The following is a 24,602-nucleotide window of genomic DNA, read 5'->3' on the forward strand; positions in this document are numbered from 1 at the left end:
TACGATTCCAGGCGCACCTTTACGACGTCTTTAAACATTGGATTTCCGCGCTCTTAACGCAGGTTTACGACAGCAGGCGTCTCTTTTAACCGAATGAACGTAAACCGCAGGTATTTATGGCAACATGCATAACCCGGTATTGCGCCTCCATGTTTTATATGGCTAATATAGTACGGTATAATTACAAACATTGATATAAGGTATAAAATAAGAAAGTTAAAGCTTAGTCTTTATTTCATAATGATTTGTACCAACACAGATGAACTTTCATGCTAAATTGATATGAGGTTTTTCTTTTACACAACTGAATATTTCTACCTTGCTCACAGGGTATTTATGGCAACCTGCATAACCCGGTATTGTCGGCTTCATGTTTTATATAGCTAATATAGTACGGTATAATCATAAAGATAAATGCATTTGTTTGATATTAGCAAAGTGAGACTCAATGTAATATATTATAATATAGTGCGGTATAATTATAAACATTGATATAAGGTTTTTTATTTACACAACTAAATATTCCTACCTTGCTTACAGGGTATTTATGGCAACCTACATAACCCGGTATGGCCGTCTATATGTTTTATATCGCTAATATAGTGCGGTATGATTATAAAGGTTGATGTAAGGTTTTTCTTTTACACAACTACATATTCCTATCTTGCTTATATTAATTACAGGGTATTAATGGCAACATGCATAACCCGGTATTGCTATATCCATGTTTTATATCGCTAATATAGTACGGTATGATTATAAAGATTGATGTAGTTGTTTGATAACAGCAAGATGTGGCTAAAGGTAATATATTTCCAACTTTATATCGGTCGGTAGGCAAGTCTTTTCTTCTTTTAAATCAGAAAAAATATACAACTATTGCGAGCGAAGTAGACAGTCCGGATTTGTGCACATTTTACACGGAAGACAATGCTATCGGTATCAGAAACACATGGGTTGGGTTTAACAAAATATATTTCGTTTGGAAATGCCTCAGGACCCACAGAGACCGCCCCTTAATGCACTAGTAAAACAGAACCTCATCAATTCCAACCTCCCCTCCAGCGAACAGCTCTAATGTAATCAGAGCATTAAAAGCTTTATGTGCCCCGAAACCGGCCCGTCGCCTAGCAACGCTGTTCCTTTATTCACAGCGATATCCAAGTCTCGTTTCACGTTTTTTACTAGCTCTTTCATCTGGTATCTAAGTTTAGACTGACTCCATATTTTTGGCCCCAACAGTTTTATTTATTTATTATTTATTTATCCGTGACACCAAAAAGCAAACCTAAAAGCAGGGATGAAACTCCGATGTTGAAACAAAACTTAGTGGGGTCTTCAGGCAATGCAAGAACTGCACCCACAAGAAGTGGTCCAAGTACATGGCAGGTCAAGACTGTATTGTGTATTGAATATGTGTCACATTCAGTAATCATAAAAAGTAAAATCCTGGTGCTGAAATCTTATATGTGGTGCAAATTTGAGCAGGCCGTAAATGAGATAAATTAGAGAGATGTACAAACGTCCCGTGTAGGTCACACACGCAACACGCGTGGCCCTCCCGACATCTCGCCTTTCCCCCTCTGATTATTTCCTCCTCAGTAAGGTTAGAAGGTCGCGAAGCCGCACGCTGATGCAAATGTTATCGTGTTCGTGTTGTATTGGGTTAAATCAGTCGTAACCACAGGACTGCGCATGGAATAAGTTCAAGGGTATTCCTGGTATGTCTTTGAGAGTAATTTTTCAAATTTTAACTTTTGTTTCCTTTTGGACTTCCAAAAATTGTCATCAGTTTATTTGCATATCAATCAATAGTTTGACATCACCCTTTACACGTTATACAGTATTGAGGGGACGCACAACAATGTATCAGCCTCGGTATATCCCCGTTATACGTTATACAGTATTGGAGGATGTGTGTGTGTGGGGGGGGGGGGCGTATCAACCATAGCTTTCACTGTTACACGTTAGGCCACACCGACTTAATGTTATGGATGACATCCTCTGAAGACCCTCAAACTAGTGCGCGCAGGAGAATAAAAATTCGGCCAAAAATAAATTGCTACTAAACTACAGGAATACAAAGCTGGTGCATAGCTACGCATACGACAAGTCGGCACATCCTGGCTTTTTGCGGAATTTATGAATGGGCAATGTACGTATGTACTGAGTTCTTGAGTCATGGAGCTTCGTTAGCCTGGGTGCCCAGCTCCGTATTTTCGCTAACGACCTTGTGGGGTCGCAACAGCAGCGTGTGCGTCTCGGAATCAAGAGTTCCCGGGTTGGAGTCCTGACATGCCACCGATCATGTGTGCCCTTGGGAAAGGCACTTTACACGACTTTCCTCACTAGACTCAGGTGAAAATGAGTATTGTATTGTCCCCTGTGTTGGGGGTGGCATTAATACAAGTTGAAAAAAAAAACTTGAGTGTGCCGTCACCACGTCTGGTGATTACATGTTGGAATAAAAAAAAACTACCATGGACTACCCAGGACTAGAGCCAGGCCAGATCCTTGGAGGACGTGCATATTTTTTTAGAACAGGCGAAAACCAATGTCATCTATAAAACTGCGTCGGTGTGGCCTTATCCAGTATTGGCAGCTGACCCTCCGGGGTCACCGTTGACGGATGAGGTCACGCGCCGTTATAAAGACTCTGCGTGTCGGCAGCCGCAAGATCGATCTGCGTACAGCTTCCCTTTCTAACGTGCCAAACTCTCTTATTACGTTACACAATATACAACACGGGTGGGGGAGAAATTTTACTGTTGTCGCCTACTTTTCCGACTCGTCATAAGTTAACTCTGCGTGCAGGCAGCCCGCAAGATCGATCTTAGTACAGGTTCTCTTTCTAACGTGCCAAACTCTCTTATTACGTTATACAATATACAACGCGGGTGTGGGGGAAAGTTTCACTCAAACCCCTCAGACATAGTTTTAGACATAGCTATAGGTTTAGACAATGACCTTATATTATGTAGATTTTGAAGTTATTTTGTACTCTGTTTCTATGTTCTTTTATCTTTGTTACTTGCAGTTACCTCTTGGGCAGGAATTTGCAGTAAACTTATAATTGTTGCCAACTTTTCCGACTTGCCATAAGGACAAGACAGGATTAACCGACAGGCCACAAGATCGATCTCCATACAACTTCCCTTTCCAAGGTGCCAACCTCTCTTATTACGTTACACAATAAACTGGTGGACGTCCTAACTACTAAGTACCAGCCCAGAAAAGAACAAGAAATAGCCATGCCTTCAAGTACCAGAGTTATCAACCAAGAATTGAGGTGTTCAAGAATTCATTCTTTCCTAGAACTATTGCAGAGTGGAACTTGCTGTCACTAAGTACAGTAGGGGCATTGTCATTGGATAGCTTTAAATAATGTCTAGAGTTAGATGTTCAAGGGTTAGGTCAGCTGCCGCCGCGCCGCGTGCCTGCGAAGCTGGTGTGTTACACCGAAAGGCGATTATACCAACCTCTCTTATTACCTTCCCAAATAAGGTTGTGTTTTCAGTAGTGTTTGTCCGTGTTGCTTGTCTGTTTGTTAACAATATAACTAAAGAAGCTTAGTATGCATTGTCATGAAAATTGAGACGTGGGTAGGTCTTGCTGAGACCTAGAAATGATTAGATTTTTGGTCCTCTGGCGGCTTTCGTTGGTACTGCAGGAGAACTTTTGGTTTTACTATCTCTTGACCTGGACATGCTAGGGTCACGAATTTTGGTTAGTAGATAGCTCTTGGGGTAGGAAAGAAGTGACGTAAGTTGTGGCCCCCTCAGCTTGTTACGTCATACAGTATTAAACACGGGTTTGGAGGGAAAGTTTTACTCTATTTAGCATGAAAGTTCATCTGTGTTGGTAGTAATCATAGTAAAACGTTGAAATGTGTGTTGGAATAAAGTCCCACTCTATTGTAGCCTGATCTTCCGACCCGCCATAAGGACACGACACGATCACCCGTCTGTAACGTGATTTTCCGGTGACCTGTTCTCGTGACGCCATGTTGGAAAGCCAATCTGCTAATGACCTTTTCCCCTTTAGCAGCGATCGATAAGTTTTCAATCCGGCAGGATGGATAGTCTGTACCCACTGGGGAGTCCCGACACGACAGTTCCCGCACGGGGCATTATTCAGCCGTAGCCTCCTGTGCAGGCCTCCGGGTGGGTGGGAGTTCTCATACTGGGTTTTATAGAATTGTCTAACGTGTTCGTCGGTGAAAGTTAGAGGTAATACGAGACGCAAAAAACTCAAGCAACTGGATATGATTTTAGAAACGGCTTCAGGTAGCGTCTAAAATTTTCGTCAGTGACACTGGAGAGTTGTCAGAAAAGCACCTTTATAAGTACGAAATATTGTTTGTATCAATCAATAGTGCCTGCTTATAAACCTGCTTGTCTGACAACTGTGTCCCTTTGCTAAGAAACCGGTGTTGCTAAGAGACCGCTGTTGCTAAGAGACCGCCGTTGCTAAGAGACCACCGTTGCTAAGACACCGCCGTTGCTAAGAGACCGGCGCCCCACCCTGAATCCCGTTGCTAAGAGACCGGCGTTGCTAAGAGACCGGCGTTGCTAAGGGACCGGCGTTGCTAAGAGACCGGCGCCCTACCCCGAATCCCCGTGTGTCCCGTTGCTAGGAGACCGCCGTTGCTAAGAGACCGGCGCCCCACCCCGACCCCTACCTGCCGATACAGTAATGCTATAATGGATGGGGGATGAGGTTGGGGGATTCTCGGGTCGCAAACCTTCCCAGTTTATTTTACGGATTAGCGACAGGTCCTTCGCGGAATGCTAATGTCGCCCTTGCTGCGGTCTTGGATTGCTACATTAGGCTGTTACATGGCATTGCTACATCAGTCCGGTTCTCCCGGGACTGTGGCTAATCCACGGTGCGACTGGAGAAATGTCTCGTGAAGAAGAAAGGCTGATTGTCATGACAAGGGCGGAAAAGGTATGATGTGTTTGAAATGCCAAAAATACTTTACTAAGCTGGCTATGATGGAACCTTTTTTTTAGTTCCGTCATAGCCAGAACAGGTTACATGAAACCCCCGGACCTGATAATCACCCGTCACGCTTCACTAACGCGACACTATATAGTGCGACTGTACCGCGACAGTACCGCGACACTAGTGCGACAGTAACACGACACTAGTGCGACAGTTACGCGACACTAGTGCGACACTAACGTGGCAGTACCGCGACAGTGACGCGACACTAACGAACAGTGACGCGACATTAACGCGACAATAACGTACAGTAACGCGACAGTGACGCGCAATCGGGAGAAATCACCCCGATTCGGCGGAAATTATTGAATAATTCATTTTCCAAGCGTTTTTCGGTTGCCTTTTCTATAGTAATGCCTCAGACGACCGGCGGGAATTACTATTGATGTCTGCGTTATGACGATAATCAAAAGGACCATCGGTATTCCATACGGCAGAACCGCGATGGGTGTAGGTTAATCAGCTAGAAAGTAGCGCAGGGAAGTGGTTAGTGTTAGTGTGAGCTCGATCAATCGGATGGGACACGGGGCTGGAAATGCGGAAAATTCCGATTTAACAAACTGTCACTACATATGTCTTATTAATTTCAATTATTTATTTTCTGTCATTTAAACGTGGTGGCCCGTTCAGTGATATCACTGCTTTTCAATGGGGCCCTGTATTACACAACAAAATACAACAGTCACATAAAGCAATAAAGATAGTATACAATAAATAATGATAATGGCAATGATGATAAAATATAAACAGTAACTAACAAATAACAGTAATAAATAATAATGAAAACAAAAAACGTACAAATTGTCGAGTCCAGTCTAACCACACATGTACTTTGTTCGCAGATTTGTTGTACGATTGAATCTAGTAATGCCCAGAAACGAGCGTCCGCCTTTTCCCTCCAAGTATTTTATGTTTCTGATCAATCGTAAGATTCTTTCGCCTGTCAAAACGCGTTCACCACTGTCTCAATTTCACCTGTCAAAAATGTAGCAATGCACTCTTTTGCTTGACCTTTCGGAAAGGCTATGCCCTTTCTAAGCTTCGCGATTGCTATAAGTTACTTATATATTATAGATACCATAGATATATATACAGATTGCTATAACTTATATATTATAGATATCATAGATATACATACAGATTGCTATAACTTATATATTATATATGTATGTATAGATACATATTATAGATATACATACAGAGAGAGGCCAGTAGACTTAGGCTGAATAAATATTCTAAAACCTTCAATTGAGTGAATGGTAAATGATTTAGTGTTTTAGAATTCTATACGATAACCCGATATATACATTTATAAGAAATACAAATAAGTGGAACCCACTGTACTATAAAAACTACAAAATCCCACGCAGATATTGTGTAACAAAAATCCAAAACGCCTATATACGTACGCGCGTTCTGTTTGTTGTAAAAAGGCCTTAATTGACGAAGACCTTTCAACACGCCATAGGTGAAACCATAGGTGCTATTTCAATCCCAACAGACCCCATAGGAATACTTCAATAGACCCCCTAGGAATACCCCAACAGACCCTCTAGGGATTATAATGACTGCCGCCTGGCTAGGAGTACCCCAACAGACCCTCTGGGGATTATAATGACTGGCCGGTTATTATAATGAGGTGAAACACCGGCATCGTGAAGGTCACAGCTTTATGGGCGAACTCCGGAGCGAGACCAGGATTTATTCACAACAAATGAACTGAAATCACGCGCCTCTGATCCCAGCATCTACAGTTTATTTCCGGTCTATCTGTGGCGACAATAGATCTAACGTTTATGTCGCTATATATAGCTCACTGATCACTTGGTGAATGTAGCGGACGAACATTATTGTTATGCGTTTCTCGTATCCGGTTGCCCTGTATATAATGGGCTATAAAAGCGCACATTTGCTATAAACCTACTCTTAATAATTACACAGCTTCATACATTTATACAATTACTAAGACGCGAGAGGAGGTCGAAAAGGCTACAATGCATTAGACGTTTATATATACACGTAACAGTTACATGTATGTGTATATGATTGTAATCATATGGCCTGTGCTTAGCCCGGTGGGACAAAATGTACAATAAAGGTCTTCTTCATTCATTATATATAAAGAAGCACGAACCTGAAGTACGGTTTATAGGTGTCAACATTATTATGAAGAACTTAATTGCACGTCAGTTGTACATGGTACAATGTATGGCAAGGACTATTGAACATAGTACAAAACGAAAAGGGTATTAAGTGAAAGAAAATTAACAGTCTAAATACTAAACATCAAGAGATAATACATTATACAACCAAGTAGGGCTAATCTTGAGTTTTCGGCATTTTTTCTAATAACAAAACAGGCTTTTATTATGTGAGATATTTACTACAAATAGGCCACTAACGTTGTTTCGGTTGTGTTAACGCCTGGCTACGCGCCAAACACGCACCTAGTCCCCCTGCCATGATATGAAAATCAACACCCTAAATATTAAACATCAAGAGATAATATAGTATACAACCAAGTAGGGCTAATAATGAGTTACGGCATTTTTCTCATAACAAAACAGCCTTTTATTATGTGTGATATTTACTACAAATTACCCACTAACGTTTTTTTCGGTTGTGTTAACGCCTGGCTACGCGCCAAACACGCACCTAGTCCCCCTGCCATGATATGAAAATCAACACCCTAAATACTAAACATCAAGAGATAATTTTGGCATTTTTCTAATAACAAAACAGTCTTTTATTATGAGTGATATTTACTACAAGCTACACAATGGTTGGGTTGTGTTAACGCCTGGCTGAGCGCCAAACACGCACCTAGTCCCCTGCCATGATATATGGGCACAATTGAATGCATCCCTCATAGGTCCGACCTACATATTATATAATGCACCCCGCCTACTAAGCAGAATACACGTTGGGTAAAATCTAATGTTTTATGTTTTCTTCTCTGCATAAATTGTACCGTTTGACCATACAGATGTTGAGGTTTGGGTAAAATTGAATTACGGGAACGCGACTGTATTGATGGGTTATATTTGTGTCCATAATGGCGTGTCAATGGCAATTATCACCTGGGTCAGCGCACGGAGTCAGTAGTGAGGTACAGAACGGGGTACAGAGGTAGGGAAGATGGCTGCGTACTCTACACGCAGAGGTTCATGCTTTGGCTGGTATTATTGGCGCGTTTTAAAGGGGCTTTCCTGTTGTACCGGTATCTCTTTCTTTCATCAGTGGATAAAAATTTTAACTGTATTGCCAATTCGCTACTCTGTTGCCGATATGATACTGTCTTGTCAATTAATCAATATGATACTCTCTAGCCAATATGATACTTTGTTGCCAATCCATACTGTCTTGCCAATTCGATACAGTCTTGACAATATGACAATATTTACTCGCTATAGTCTTATAGATATTTGCTAGTCTTGTTGCCCCACAAAGCTGTGCTCGGAGATGATGCTTCTCAGTTATATTTAATGTCTATGTATCTTGGTTTTACATGTTGTGTCGTTTTGTCGTCCATTGGAAATCAGCGAAGAAAAGCTGTACGGGCAAGCCAGTTGTCTTAAGATGTAATAAATAGATGGATAGATTGTTAGTACTCACTGTCCTGTGTTGCGTTGCGCCGGGAGATGAGCATATCTATTTGCTACAGTTTTGTAGCCCCCCAAAGCTTGGTTATAATTTATATAAACATGTACTCACTGTCTTGTGTTGCGTTTCGCTGGGGTCTACCTGGCCAATTCGCTACTGTCTTGTCAATATTTATTTGCTACAGTCGTGCAATTATTTATTTGCTACAGTTTTGTAGCCACCCAAAGCAGCTGAGAGATTGCTACATTAATGTATGTACTCACGAGCTGCGTGGCGCTGGGAGATAATACTCTTTGTTGCTTGACTAAAATAAATGTAACCATGTCGTGTCCCAGGTATCTAATGGTGAAATGAATAAATAGATAAATTGTTCTGTACTCACCGGCTTGTGTTGCGTGGCGCTGGGGTCCGCCTCTATGCTGCTGCTGCGGGTGAAGCTGCCTCCAGCACCGCGGCTGGGCGAGGTCGGCTTGTGGCTCTGGTACCAGGCTCCCGAGCTCAGCGCAAGATGGCGGCGCTTCTGGCACATCTGACACAACCATTCCCCCTCCTACAGCAGCAACAACAAACCGCGGGAAACATCATCGTCAGTATCGCTGTAAACACCTGCGGGTCACCTCCGGATGCTTACCCGAACATCATTTATATATAATACACGGGATGACACCGGCCTATATAAACATGTGCACAGGATCACGCTACGTCACGGGAATCTGTGCGCATGATAACGGGATGGTTCTGACTACAATAGTCTCCTCCAGGCATTTCTACGGGAAAACGGATCGTAGAATTCGGCAGAAAGGAGAGAAAAATTGACAAGGGGAGTCCGGCCGCGGAAGGTTGTTTCTTTCCCTCCGATATGAAGAACTGCGCGGCCAGTCAACCCCCTATCTATTATCATTGCCATTATCATTATTTGTTGTATCCTAGTTCTATTGTTTGTATGTGACTGTTGTGTTTTGCTGTGTAAAACAGGGCCCCATTGAAAAGAAGTGCAATCGCAGGTTAAGGTTAATAGGCCACCCTGTATAAAAATGACAGAAATAGATAAATAAAGGCGGCCAAGTTTACTCCCCTGGCAAACATTCTCCTGTTATATATACCCAGCGTAGTTAGACAGGTAGAGACTAGGTTCTGAGTTTTCTGTGGGAATCAGACGGAATGACTTGTACTGATCATGGCGGGTAGCGAGAACTCTGCTCTGGGAATCAGGATCCGAGCCCAAAATGTTATAATTTATTCTGGGAGGATGGAACCGGCGGGAGAAAATTAACGCGGCCGTCCCGCAGCTGCGGTTCCGGCATTGCCACGGCCTGACTACGGGCGGGAATAATGTACTACACGTTAACATCATCCTATATCTAACACACTGTCATCATCTATATATACGGCGCATCAACATTAGCAACATGCTACATCTGATGTTAGATGAACTAAAGGACAACGTTTTATCTTTTTATGATCCATTCATATTAATTTAAAAAGGACCGGGAAAAAGTAAACATCATTACAGCTCTCGTCAAAACGTACATAGCAAATGCAAAAACAATACATTTCAATACAACACAAAGCACGACAATACTAAGATCTGTGTAGGTAGGAAAACAGACAACAATGTTTTAAGGCATTTCATGTCGTAAGCAAGCAGACAAACAACGAAAGCCGCTGGTCAGCAGCGTGGTGGTTATAGTTCAATTTATATACCTTAATCTGGTATGATAGAGAGCAACATCAACACGGCAAGCAGTGCAATGAGCCCCGGGCCGGAATTGGATCGCAGCATCGCACGTAAATCACATCAGGTCCCCCGGGCGCCGTTAACGCGCTATCAATAGCCGCGCTGCCGACGTGACTTTGGGACTTCATCAACTAGACTGGTCAGAGATGCCGGGCATGTGGCGATACTAATGGGCACAGAGCTCAATCACCTGGTAGTAGTTCGTACATAGGATATAATCTCCAAGCAGATCCTAGGGTGGCAAATGACAGGATCAAATTGGCCAGACAGTATCCATTGGCCAGAAAGGGTCCATACGCCACCCATTGACACTCTCTGGCGAATGGATACTGCCTGACCAATTTGATACTGTATTTTGTCACAATAGGATCTGCTTGGAAACTATCGTCAGGATGCCGAGCGTGTGGCTGTACTAATGGGCATAGAACTCATCACCTACCTAAGTACCTACGGATATATCCGCGGATTGGAACGATATGTATCGGTATAGTCGGTATAACCGCTCTTCGGCGAAACACACCAGCTTCGCAGGCACGCGGCGCGGCGGCAGCTTGCTACATCACACCGAATGACGTGTTACACCTAACCCTTGAATACAGAAATGAATGATATACAGAACTGAATTACCTACCTAAGTATTGAGGATATATCCGCGGGATGAAACATGAAGAAACACATGCGGTTCCGTTTAATCCCTGTGCCACCCATCGACCGACCACATTATTGCCCTCAATAGTCTTAATAACTCAACTCCCTTCTATACCCTCTTGAATAGGACAGAAATATCTATAGCTTCAACCACCCAAGTCCCTGCTCTAGACCCAAATGGCGGCACGGATTGCGTTGGAAGTAAACAAACCCCTCGCGCGGTAGCGGAGTAGCCGGGAGTGATTTGTTGACACGCTTGTAGGGCCCTTAATTTTCGCTACACTGAACCATGTAGCTGATAACAGCGGCAAACACAGCAGCAGGTGGCAGTATTCCCACAGGGCACCGCGCGACGGAGTCATCGGGGACTTTATTAGGCCATGTTGATTTGATTATATGGATGACACCCACGCGCGCATGAATTTTCGACAGTTTAAAAAAAAGTCTTCAACTATACTGTAAATCGTACAAAACAAACAAAATGAGCAAATATATACCGTAAGTTAAAAAAAGCATTGGAAAACGATGCCAATGCCAATGCCAAAATCAAACAAAAAAGACGAAAATGTAAAGAAATGAATTTGAAGACTAGATTATTCGGAGTCACTCGGGACTTTATTAAGGCCTCACCAATTTAATTTGTTGGTTCTCCGGTTTTTTTTTTTTTCAGAAAAAAAAATGAAGCGACAGGGCGAAAAAAAGTAAAATGAAAATAGGTCTAGCCGTCCTATTACAGTCCCAAATGCTACGGTAGAAGTCATGAAGTCAATACAAAAGGCTGGGTTAATATTTAAACATTGAATTTTTAACTCTTAACCGAAACAACTGCATTGACGGATGGAAAAACTGTAACAAATAGGAAGAAAAAGACTATCCTCAACTGTGGGGCGCAAAATATGAGCATTTTTGTGTTGATTCAGAACCAGAATCATTTAGAAAAAAATGAAGAGGTGAATGCGAGAACCAACAAATTACATTAGTGTTGCCTAACGGCGTGTGTTTTCTACCCTCGACGGACACAAATTTAGTCACTCAGACGGCCGCAGATTAAATTTGCGCAGTAGATGAAATACTGTGTCAATTCTAAGTACTTGTGAACATGGGAATTTGTTGATAGAAATATTTACAATAATATATCTTTATTTTCAAAATCATGCCCGAAGGCTAATTGCTTTTACAGTCAAAGATACTATTCGATACAATACCATAATAGGAGACAGACAACTATTGTCTAGAAAAACCTATACTTCTACTACTACGCCTAGCTATTATAAGGTTTGACTTCTTCTTTGAAGGCAGTGGATAATGAATTCTGCATAATGAGTGGGTTTTGTGATAATAATCTACTGCAATGTTAAACAGAAATCCACGTGAACCATATTCCCAGAAAGGCACTGATTGAGTCAGGGATTTGGCGGTCCTCGCCTTTGTCCTATTTTTAAACCACAGAAGGGCACTTTAAGTATTACATAGAAATCAATATGATAGACACATACAGGGGGATCATAATTGTCCAAAGATAACGTTTTCGACTGAAATAGATGTTGATATTATATATAGTCTTCAAGTTGAATTTATTGCATATGGTTTAACTTCAAACAAGAACAGTGCTCGGTCAAGCGCTCAGTGGATCATGGTCAGATTTGACGATATTTCACTGTTTATCTACACTATTTGTGTATCACTTAAACCCACATGATAAATACCTAGGATATTCACATCACAAGCCTCATGCTGATAAAAGCCAAACATCCAAAGCCCAGGCGCTGAAAGCGTTACTATAGCGCCACCAGGCGTCAAAGGTCGACCTTGCTGTGATCCAAGATGAGAAAGAAGTCAATGTTTTAGCCATGTACATCTTGAGTGATGACAGGATCCAGCTCAAAAAGCGTAAGTTACCATCGAATGTAAAGCGGTCCTAGCTCACGAAACCCGGAATGATCACCAGGCTCAACTCAACTGTAACGTTTCAAATCTTTGTAAAAGTACGTCGATGAAGGTTAGACATCCAGGTAATAAGATACGCCAAAAAGCAGTTACTCAAGCAACTGGATATGATTTTGAAAACGGTCAGACTGCCTTTTGTCAGTGTCCTTTGCGAAAGTGTTTCCAGTTCATTCCATTTTGACCTTTCCCGACGCCTAGTTCGATAGATTCAGTATGATTCAGGATATGAGACAGTATGAATGGACAAATTATACAAACCGTGCCAATTGTTTAAGCCTCGCCGGTTTCATTGGCCATTTTATAAATTATATAATCCACCAACTGCACATCGGAGGCCAATTACTGAGCAATACCAGCCTTTTATTGTCTAACGGTTAGCCGTGTCCATTTTCGCCCTGCTGCACCATTAAAAATATATGTATCCAGAAAGATCATGTATGTCACCGATTGGCTACAATTGGGCAAAGTTATATAATGGACGGCGGTAGGGCCAGAGGAAGTGTATTCCTGTAAAATTGTCTTCACTTATTTCATATCAATCAATAGCTAGTGCTTATAAACCTGCATTTCTCCTCTGGTCTCTCAGTTACTGACGAAAGTTAGTGGATACTAGCTGAAACGTCTGACCGTTTCCAAAATCATATCCAGTTGCTTGAGTAACTGCTTTTTGGTGTATTCCTGTAAATGTGTACCTTAAAAGTTGCATGGCGACAATCAATTGTCCGTCTAGCCACTGTCACAAATAACACTTATAAATGCCCGCAAACCAGCATTAAGGGCGACAGCTCGGCCATAATTAATCGGCCGGTTTTACTGTTCTGCCGATATTCCTGCCCAGCGGAAATGCCACCGGACCGTCCCTCAGCCTCAAAACGGCGGGATTTAGGTTTACTTCCTTTTATGGTGTCGTGGCGTAGCGGTAGCGTGTTCGGCTCAGGACCAAGATGTCGCGGGTTCGAATCCTGCCCGATGTCACTGATCTTGTGCCCTTGGGAAAGGCACTTTACACGACTTTCCTCACTTCGCTCAGGTGTAAATGAGTACCTGGCTTCAGTTAGGGACGTCCCTCGGATAGGACGTTAAATGGAGGTCCCGTGTTTGGGGAGAGCCACGCCCCACGCACGTTAAAGAAATACCCTCAGCCACAAAACGGCGGGATTTAGGTTCACTTCCTTTTATGGTGTCAGGAAACCACCTGGTCCAGACGGCCTCGGACTGGGGCATTACCGTATGTGCCCTAATGTAAATATTTGTGGATGTAGTATATCGTTGATGAAAGATTGAGAAGACCTAAACGCGCGCATTGCCCTTTAAAATATAAACTGATTTGGTTTTGGTACCATTACTTGCATAATCATGCATTACTTATTTATTACAAATCAAATTATTACATATTATGTACCTCTATAGACAAGTAGTCTGATGTATGGGCCTTTTCACTCTATATGCAGATGGTGGGGAGTTTATAATTAACTTCAGAATAACGACGATAACATTTCTAATACTGCAGCCTGCCTTCCTTCGGTCTTCATTTCCTGTTCAGGCAGGATCAATAAGCCGCACGGACGCCGGCGGCAAAATCATGTGGCTGCATGCGGTTATGCGATGGAGAGATAGGGGGCGCAACCGATGCATTAACCGAAGCCAATGGGAAACACCACAGGAATCCTTGTGGGGGTGGGGGTTATGATAGTGTTACCGAGTCTGAAGGAATCTACAGGCTCCCATTTGTTCAAATGTCCCCTAGACACGCTGGGGGATTCTTTACTAAATTAGTCCATGCTCCTATCTGTACCGAGTCGTGTTCCGACGTTTGCTTATAAACGCGTTACACCTTCCCACTCGCCTGTCAGCGCGGCTCTGTCCTGGGGCGATAACTCGCGTCAGGCGGGAAGGAGCGGCAAAACGCGGGTCCTGGAGCAGCGTCAATCAATTTCTTTACATGTTGTATGTTAGATATTAATTGTACTTATTCTTACGTTCTAGTTAATCTATTTTCCACCTGCTTGTTCTATTCATGGATCCGTGGCTCATGTCTTCATTAGTTCTTGAACTGTGTCCGTTCATCTGTTTGGGTTGTGTTTCCTTTTGTGAAATGCAATAAGAAATTAGGAAAAAAATGATTAGTTTATTTTCCACCTTTACATCCTATTTCTGGATCCGTGGCTAATGCATTTTTTTTAGTACTTGAACTGTGCCTTTTCTTCTGTTTATGTTTCCTTTTGTAAAATGCAATAAGAAAGTGGAAAATAAAAAGGAGCGTCACTCCCCGCTATGCCTGACGGGACTTTTATGTTCCATTCATATATCCGTGGCTAATTTCTTTATTTATAATTTAGTTCTTTACTAGTTCTATGTCTTTTTTTCTGTTTGTGTTATGTATCCTTTTGTGAAATGCAATAAGAACTTGGAAAAGAAAAAGGAGCGTCACTCCCCGCCATGCCTGACGGGACTTTCTCCCACCCACGTAAATAAAATAAGTTGATATAACTTAAGTGTGATGTCACAATGTTGGGATATTAAAAAAACTGTCCTTTTTCTGTTTGTGTTATGTTTTCTTTTGTCAAATGCAATAAGAAATTGGAAAAGAAAAAGGAGCGTCACTCCCCGCTATGCCTGCCGGGACTTCCTCCCACCCACTTCTCACAACCCGCCTTATCTCTTCCCGGCAGACGCTCACCTCTGCACCCGTCGCCGCCAGAACTTACTGTGCTCGGTCAGGCACGGTTTGGGACAGTCCCCGCATGTCCCAGAATGTAGATTTGCCCAAGGCAGGGTTTGGGACAAGGTACTGTTTGGGACACAACAGAAGCGGCACAAGGCGCGGTCCTAAAGAAACATCAATCTTGACGCTACTTCCTCCCACCCACTTCTCACGAACCGCCTTATCTCTTCCCGACAGACGCTCACCTCTGGTCCCTCCACCTTATTAATAACCACTTCTCAAATCCCGAAACTTTGTCTCTGTGGGGTAAGAATCGGGGGCGACTGAGTCCGAAGTTTACAAGGATCATGTCTTCAGCCACCTTATTAATGGGGGCCCGCAAGCCCTTTTCGGTAGAGCGTAATCGGCCGTTTTAATTCTACGTAGAGCGTAGACGGACCGCTCTAATATTTTTTTGCGTAGAGCGTATTCGACATTTTAATTCTACGTAATGCGTTGTAGCCACTTGGAATTTATCGTAAAGCGTAATCGACAGGTTTCCGAATTCAGCGTAGAGCATTGTCGGGACCCCCCCTTGCAGGCCCTCAGTAATAACTACTTCTCAAATCCCGGCCGGGCGGGAGAAAATTTGTCTCTGCCGGGAAAAAATCTTTTGCGTTTGCGAAGTTTACAGGATCATGTCTTCAACGGGGGCAAAGCGATTCAAACTGACATTCCGTATGGAACCCGCATCTCCGGATGTTTCAGGGATCAGCCGAATGTGCCTCACTCTTAGAGCAGGAGTGGATCTTGGGATTCTGTTACGTGCCACAGAATCGAATCTTAAGAGCAACAAAGTACAATATTCCACAGAATCGAAGCTTAAGAGCAACAAAGTACAATATTCCACAGAATCGAAGCTTAAGAGCAACAAAGTACAATATTCCACAGAATCGAAGCTTAAGAGCAACAAAGTACAATATTCCACAGAATCGAAGCTTAAGAGCAACAGAGTACAATATCCTGTGATAGTGGATTTGGTCAATGGTGGAGGTTCCTGTCAGTACAAAATGGCGCGAAATTTTGTTTATAGTAACGTTACGTTGTTTATGATAATTCGTTAGTGCGACAAAACAACATTAAAGAATTAAAGAAACTTGAAAGAAAAGAAGGAGGCTGTTTTTCACGAATAAAACCGATTGGTACCTCGCATACCAATATGAGTTGTTATGATGTGTGAACGTACGTTGTTATGTTGTGTAAGATGGGTTGTATTGGTGGTGATGTACAGCCGAAATTTTAGTAGCTAAGCCTGATATCAATTAGGATTTTACCATGGTCAATATTGACTGAAGGAGGCCATATATTGATGTATGCAGTTGTATAAGCTGTATTGATGTTTTTTTCCTTGTTGTCTACTGCATCAAAAGTAGGCCATTGTCTCCTGAGGCCCATCATTGCTCATTTATTACTGTCTAACGGTGATTTGTCGCAGTTATCTGGGTCAACTCTTTCCACCTCATGAACCGCAAATCCTTCCGCAGGAAATTGTTCAAACATCGCGCTTTCCTCGCACGTAAAATGCGCATCTGTCTTGTACTAAGATGCATCTGTTTTAGGCACTAAAAACAAAGATGAAGCCCCTGCTGTGATAGTCTTATATGATGAACTGAGTTAATTTTAACCGGTTGAAATCTCGGGACAAATCCTCACACAGCCGACTCATCGGCATGTAATATTGATGGGCGGGGACATTAGGGTAAATGAACTAATCTGTCAGCAGAAGCGTTAGCGGAGGTTACTGCTAACGCTCTGCCCCTGGGGCATCCCGGAAGTGCTGAACAATTTAAAAACCTCTTCATCAGTGTCGGTGCCGATCGGCAAACCGCTACGGGTCTGGGCGCGATTTAAGCCACTTCCAAGCGTCGCACAGTTCTACAGTCTACACAATTTTAGCCTCCACAGCATGCCAAAAACTTGGAGTTTTGGGGGTCTTCAGGGTCTTTCGGAGCTTTTATGTGCTATTTTGTGATTGCATATAGACAACATAGCCGGCCTGGTTGAATTAACCTCGTTTTTTTAGAACTGGGCTAATCAGAAAACAGCCGAAGACCACCAAACCCCCAGTTCTATAAGCCTGCTACGGAGGCTAACACAATTTGTGTACCTGTACTTCAGTTTGTGTAGTCACAAACAGTACTTTACTACAAACTGTAGTAGTTGTAGCTACACTATGTGCATTGTTCAGATTCAATATCAACGCAATTCAGGTGTACAACGTATTCCGTACATGTATTCCTGCTATGTTTATTGAAATGTACAAAGATTGAAGTTGTACACCATTCAAAAGTTTCCTTTTAGAAATGACAAAACATGATTATCAGCAAAGGATTTTAGCCCATAAAAGTTGCTGACTCTGCATCTATACTGGTCCCCGGGGAACTTTCCCGGCCCGTTTTGTGGACAGATTTGCATCAGGAGAATCTCCGATCGCTAATGTCTGTCCCAGTCCGTAATGATCGGGAAGGTTTGCACGCCGGCGATAAGGCGGTAATACTCAGCAACACGCGGGGAAACGCACCAGTAATTTCCGCTGCACCGAGACACCCACTGGGACCTTCCATAGTGACAGATGTCTGATAACTCCTAATGCCCGTAATACTCGGGAGTTCTAGACTTACGTGATGTGAGATATATTGTATGCAGGTATCTGTAGCAGTAAGATCCGTGTGTAGTTAATGCCATGTGGTGAGCGATGTTAAGGCTCCTACTCATACCCCATTCATGCCCTCTTTGACATGAGGTGCTCACTCATACCCTATCCAGACCCTCTTTGACAAGAGGTGCTTACTCATACCCCATCCAGACCCTCTCTGACATTAGCCTCTTTCTGGTACCCCATTCAGGCCCTCCTTGGTATGAGGCTCTTACATATACCTCATTCAGACCCTCTTTGACGTGAGGCGCTTGCTCAAACCCCATTCAGGCCCTCCCTGACCTGGTTTGACGATCGCCATTCAGCGCTAGTGACGCTGCTGGGGTTGTAGACGGTTGAAATGCCCTGCACAGTACAATAGTATCTGATTGCGGTCCGCTATGATTAAATGGCGTCCATTCTGACTCACAGGGCGTTCCAATGTTCGCTGATCTGATCTCGCGGCTACAGTGATAAACTGGGTATCTACTGGCCAACAAACTATAACAAATAGCGACTACAGGCGGCTGCTTTACCTTTAAAACGTTATCGTTACCAAACATGTTGCAACGTTGTATAGTATCCAAACGACTTGGTGGGTAGTTGGAGTGGTTATGGCGTGGAGTATGTTTTTAGTCTTTAAAGTTACGGTCATCAATAAATCCTCTCGAGATTTTGCATTCATATAAAGACCATACCATATAAGGTCATAAAATGCACCAATGGGGTTCATTACTTCGTCTATAGACAGAGATAATGAGATAGATAAATATAGATAGATATTTGATAGATATCCGCTAGTATTATACATCATCCTTGAAAACCTTCCATGCCATGCCATGATTTCTTTCTTTCACGTGTAAAACAGAGAATGTTAAAACTGAAGATCTGTACAATTTTTTGTTTTTCCTGCTGTTACTCCAACAGGTCTGGATGGTGCCGGGTCTGGTAGCTCATTGAGAAGGATGGGCAGACGTGGCATCTGTTCACGGTCGACTAACTGGCAACGTTTCCTGCTCATAGTGAAACCTGCAGCTACGCCACACACACCAAGAGGTTCCGGGTTCGAGTCCTGACATGCCACCGACCCTTGGGAAAGGCACTTTACACGACTTTCATCTCTTCGCTCAGGTAAAGATGAGTATTGTATTGTCCCCTGTGTTGGTGGCGGCATTAATGTAAGTTGAAAAAAACCTGAGTGTGCCGTCACCACGTCTTGTGGTTATAAATAATTGTTTATTGCAAATTCTTGCCCGAGGGCCAATTGCAGAAACAGAAGAAACATGGTATAAAAACAAACATTTAGTTATATGTTGGAATAAAAAAACTTCAGCCGTCCCACGCCTAACGTGTCCTGATGAAACATACAACCATCCAGAGGGGCCAGTTTCCACCCTCCAGGGCAAATCAACCCGCCATGATGGATGCCCCAAGAGGTGCTGATTCACCGGCCACTATCTACAATTGCCGGGGTGAGCGTCCGGGGCTCGGGCCGTCCATCCGGGGCTTCGGGCCGTCCATCATAGCGTTATTTGTGCAGTCAGTCGTTTCTGCGCGGAATGAAGCCGGGATTGCTTCTGTACCAATAAAGCTGCCGAGGCAGGACAGGAATAGTAAATAAAAAACCGGCAGCCTTGGCAGTACGTTTCTATGTCTCAGGTGTATTCTCAAGCAAAATTGTAGGAATAGTAAAGTAGCTACAGCCTTGGCAGTGCGTTACTGTCTGCCTTTGTCCCAGGTGTATTCTGTAGCATAATTGTAGGGATAGCAAATTTAGCTACAGCCTTGGCAATGCGTTACTGTTTCCCATGTGTATTCTGTAGCACATTTATGGGAATAGCAGATTGTTGGCAGCCTTGGCAGTACGTTACTGACTATGTGGCGTCGGGTGGTGTAGTGGTTAGAGCAATCGACTGTGAACCGGGAGACCCGGGTTCGATTCCGAGTCGTACCCGGGACACGTCTGAACATGCGCCCCGACGTTGTGCCCTTGGGAAAGGCACTTTACACGAATTTCCTCACTCCACCCAGGTGTGAATGGGTACCTAACTTCGGTTGGGGAAAGTCGTATTGAGGTCACCTTGTGGCGCCGAATGGCAGCCGCACAGACCCTTGCGACAGTTCCACAAAAATGATTGTGGAACAAATATGTGTATTATTTGTATTATTTGATTGTTGTAATTGTTGTGATTTGTATTGATTATTATGTGATACCCTGCACCAATTCAGCCGTATAAAGGCTGCGACTGCACGGGTACTGTTTGGACAATTAAAAAAAAAAAACATTTATTATGTCTCAGGTGTATTCTGTAGTTCCATGTACGTGGGAATAGTAAAGTATTCGCAGCCTTGGCAATGCGTTACTGACTATGTCCCATGTGTATTCTAAGGCAAAATTGTAGGAATAGTAAAGAACCGGCAGCCTTGGCAGTGCGTTACTGTCTGTCTATGTCCCAGGTGTATTCTCCGGCACAAGTATAGAAATAGTAAAGTACCTACAGCCTTGGCAGTACCTCACTGTCCCATGTGTATTGTGTAGCACAATTATAGTCATCTACAGCCTTGGCAATGCGTTACTGACTATGTCTCAGGTGTATTGTGTAGTCCTATAGGCCTATAAGAATGCCAAGGTATTCGCAGCTTTGGCAGTGCTTACTACCTTTCTATGTCCCAGGTGTGTTCTGTTGTACCATAATTGTAGGAATAGTAAAGTATCTACAGCCTTGGCAATGCGTTACTGTCCGTCTATGTCCCAGGTGTATTCTGTTGTACCATAATTGTAGGAATAGTAAAGTATCTACAGCCTTGGCAGTGCGTTACTGACTATGTCTCAGGTATATTCTGTAGGATTATAGGAATGCCAAGGTATTCGCAGCTTTGGCAGTACTTACTATTTTCCTATGTCCCAGGTGTATTCTTTAGCAAAATTGTAGGAATAGCAAAATATCTACAGCCTTGGCAGTACGTTACTGAATATGTCTCAGGTGCATTCTATAGCACAGTTGTAGGAATAGTAAAGTACCGGCAGCCTTGGCAGTACGTTACTGTGTCCCTTGTGTATTCATGTAGCACATTTAAGAGAATAGCAGATTGTTGGCAGTCTTGGCAGTACGTTACCGTCTGTCTATGTCCCAGGTGTATTCTGTAGTTCCATGTAAGTACCAGTAGCCTTGGCAGTGCGTTACTGTCTCATGTGTATTTTGTAGCACAATTATAGGAACAACAAAGCATCTAAAGCCTTGGCAATACGTTACTGACATTGTCTCAGGTGTATTCTGTATAATTATAGGAATGCCAAGGTACTCGCAGCCTTGGCAGTACGTTACTGTGTCCCATGTGTATTCTCAAGCAAAATTGTAGGGATAGTAAAGTACCGGCAGCCATTGGCAGTACGTTACTGTCTGACTATGTCTCATGTGCATTCTGTAGTTCCGTGTACGTAAGAATAGTAAAGTATCTACAGCCTTGGCAATATGTTACTGACTATGTCTCAGGTGTATTCTGGGGTACTCTCCAAGCAGAGGTTTAGGTCTTGGCTTATAGAAATAGCAAATTATCTACAGCCTTGGCAGTACATTACGGTGTGTATACATCAGTTGTATATTCCGGCACAATCATAGGAATGGTAAAATGGTATTCGCAGCCTTGGCATTACTTATTATCTCCCTATGTCATATGTGCATTATTTAGCACAATTACAGGAATAACAGAGTGTCCACAGGCTTGCAATTGACAGTACTTACTGCATGCCTATGTCGCAGGTGTATTCTGTAGTGCAATTACAGGGATAACAGTGCCCACAGCCTTGACAGTACCTTTACTATCTCCCTCTGTCATATGTGCAGCATTCTTTAGCACAATTACAGGGATAACAGAGTGTCCACAGCCTTGACAGTGCCTAACTGTTTGTCTGTTTCCCTGGTGTATTCTGTAGCACAGTTATTGGGACAGGAGAAACACCAGAGCCGCACGTTCCGTGTTCAGCCGTGCGGACCGGTGGGCGGACACATCGCCGCTTTATGCTTCCGTGATGGAGTGGAAATCGGGAATGGAAACTGCTGAAGTTGCACGAGAGGCGCACAAGTTTGAAATCTCTGGTAAGTTTGTTTTCTGTCTTGTTGTAATACTATTAGAGGGCTCAAACGTATTACGTATTTACCATTCCAGGATTTTTGTTCATTTAGTGATCAAATTTTGATTGAACCCATGGATACCTTTTAATTTACTGGGCCATCTTTTGTTGTAGTGACACATTGTGTTGCCAAACTGGTATCCTGTGTAAAACTGCCAAACTGGTATTCTGTGTAAAACTGCCAAACTGGTATTCAGTGTAAAACTGCCAAACTGGTATTCTGTGTAAAACTGCCAAACTGGTATTCTGTGTAAAACTGCCAAACTGGTATTCTGTGTAAAACTGCCAAACTGGTATTCTGTGTAAAACTGCATGCGTCGTGCGACAGTATAACTAGTTGCTGGTTGAGGAGATGTCCATACCTATTTCATAACCCGTAATATCTAACACGTTATACACCCCTGGGAACTGAATACACCCAAAAGAAACTGCCCAACGAGATACATCAAACACATTCCAGTCTTAATGCCAGTGACCAACTAACCGTGACACATCCCCGGCCAGAAAACCGATTTGCAAGCCGCCGTGTTAGGAGGCGATTTAGACTGCCCTGCGTTTCCCCTTCCAGCCCAATGGTCGGGTTAAAGGTCATTATTACCATTTGCGTCACTGGCGGGAGATTTCCGGTCACGCCAAGTTACCAACTTCCGGGTATAACACTGCAGGTCACAGGTCACCGGGAATAGCCGCATGGCAGGTTTCTCTTGTGGGGATGAAGCCATAAACTCTGGGCTGATAGTCAGACCCGTTGGGAACACCTCTAACGTTACATAATGCATAATAGTACGTAACGGAACATAACGCCTAAAGTTACATATGCGTACATAACGGAACACACCCCCTAACGTTACATGTTCGCACCTAACGGTACGTTTGGGATGCAATTCCACTGTTGATCGTAAAATATGTGATTTTTTCTAAGTTTTTTTCACCATGTTTTAAAGTCTGATTCTTATTGCCAATCAATGCTAAAGGTACATACTTCTGGCATTTGCTTTCTTTCCGTGGTGTTGCCGATGTTGTACTATTGGAAGCCGTTACGCGTTTGCGGCATTTTGGCAGCAGTAGCCATAGAAAGGTACTTTTGGCCACAGGGAACCCTCAGTTGGCTTTGACTATGGAGCATTCACACCTTTTTGTCGATAACAATCCTTTCGTGGGCGGCTTTTAATCGATTCGGTTTGGCCTTTCTGCCGGAGTTCCGCAGGCGGAATGGTGATGGTGCTTGGCAGAAGCAGCAGACGTTCTACAGAGAGCAATCTGAGGGGGGGGGGGGATTTATGCTGCAGACGGATAACCCACACTTAAGGTTCCGGCGTTACTTGTTATTCAATTCCCTGCCTGCTAGGAACTTTCGTTGCTGGGGGTCATGGCAGTTATGTTTGGGGGCGAGAATATATCATAGTCGTGTGGTGGTGGCTGTTCCATGTTGCTCAGAGATGTGTATGTGTGTGTGAGTGTGACATATATATATATATATATAGAGAGAGAGAGAGAGTGTGTGTGTGTGTGTGTGTGTGTGTGTGCGCGCGCGTGTGAGTGTACTATGTGTGTGTGTGTGTGTGTGTGTGTGTGTGTGTGTCTGTGTGTGTGTCTGTGTCTGTATATCTGTGTGTACATGTGTGTCATACTGCATTTTTTTCATCTCAGTGACACTGGCTTCTAGACTAGAGACAACTGTTTCCTATCGTTTCCATAAAGGGAAGTCCAGGAAAGCAGTCATGCTTGCATTAACACCATCCATGGAATAAACTCGCGTAGCAAAACGTGTAATGGCGACGTTTCCGTCCGTACCGTGGCTTAAGACCCGTACTGTAGCGGTGCCAAGTTTTAACACAGGCGGTTTAGGAGAGAGATGGTTTTCATTAAAATTTCATGCTGTTTCACACGTGAAATATGTCAGTATCAAAACAGGTTATTAACACTGGAAACCCATGCAGGCATTTGATACATACATGCTGCTCATGCCCAAGAGATTTATGAATACAATATCCTACTCCGAGCGTTCTACAACAGTCATTACCAAACATACCGGCACTTCTGCCAGACATGCCTCCGGTTACACGTCTGGAACGGAGTGCTTAACCGTCATAACAAACCAATTAGGCAATGGTACCGGGTTAGCTGTGTGTGTAGCCTGGTCGGGTACCGGACACATAGTTCACTGACCAAACAGGCAATATACATG

The 24,602-nt window shown here is 43.2% G+C and overlaps 1 protein-coding gene across 1 annotated transcript in view; it reads right to left on the reverse strand.

The window, feature by feature from the left end:
• The window catches only part of LOC109464955 (regulating synaptic membrane exocytosis protein 2-like), a 59,014-nt gene that overhangs the window by 5,432 nt on the left and 28,980 nt on the right, over window positions 1–24,602 (reverse strand). Inside the window, exon 3 of the mRNA XM_019762074.1 lies at window positions 8,993–9,160. Within this exon, the coding sequence (XP_019617633.1) occupies window positions 8,993–9,160 (168 nt within the window). The remainder of the gene's footprint in view (window positions 1–8,992; window positions 9,161–24,602) is intronic.

Source organism: Branchiostoma belcheri, unplaced genomic scaffold (genome assembly GCF_001625305.1).
Source record: "Branchiostoma belcheri isolate BF01 breed outbred unplaced genomic scaffold, Haploidv18h27 scaffold144, whole genome shotgun sequence".
In the NCBI taxonomy this organism is placed as follows: domain Eukaryota; kingdom Metazoa; phylum Chordata; class Leptocardii; order Amphioxiformes; family Branchiostomatidae; genus Branchiostoma; species Branchiostoma belcheri.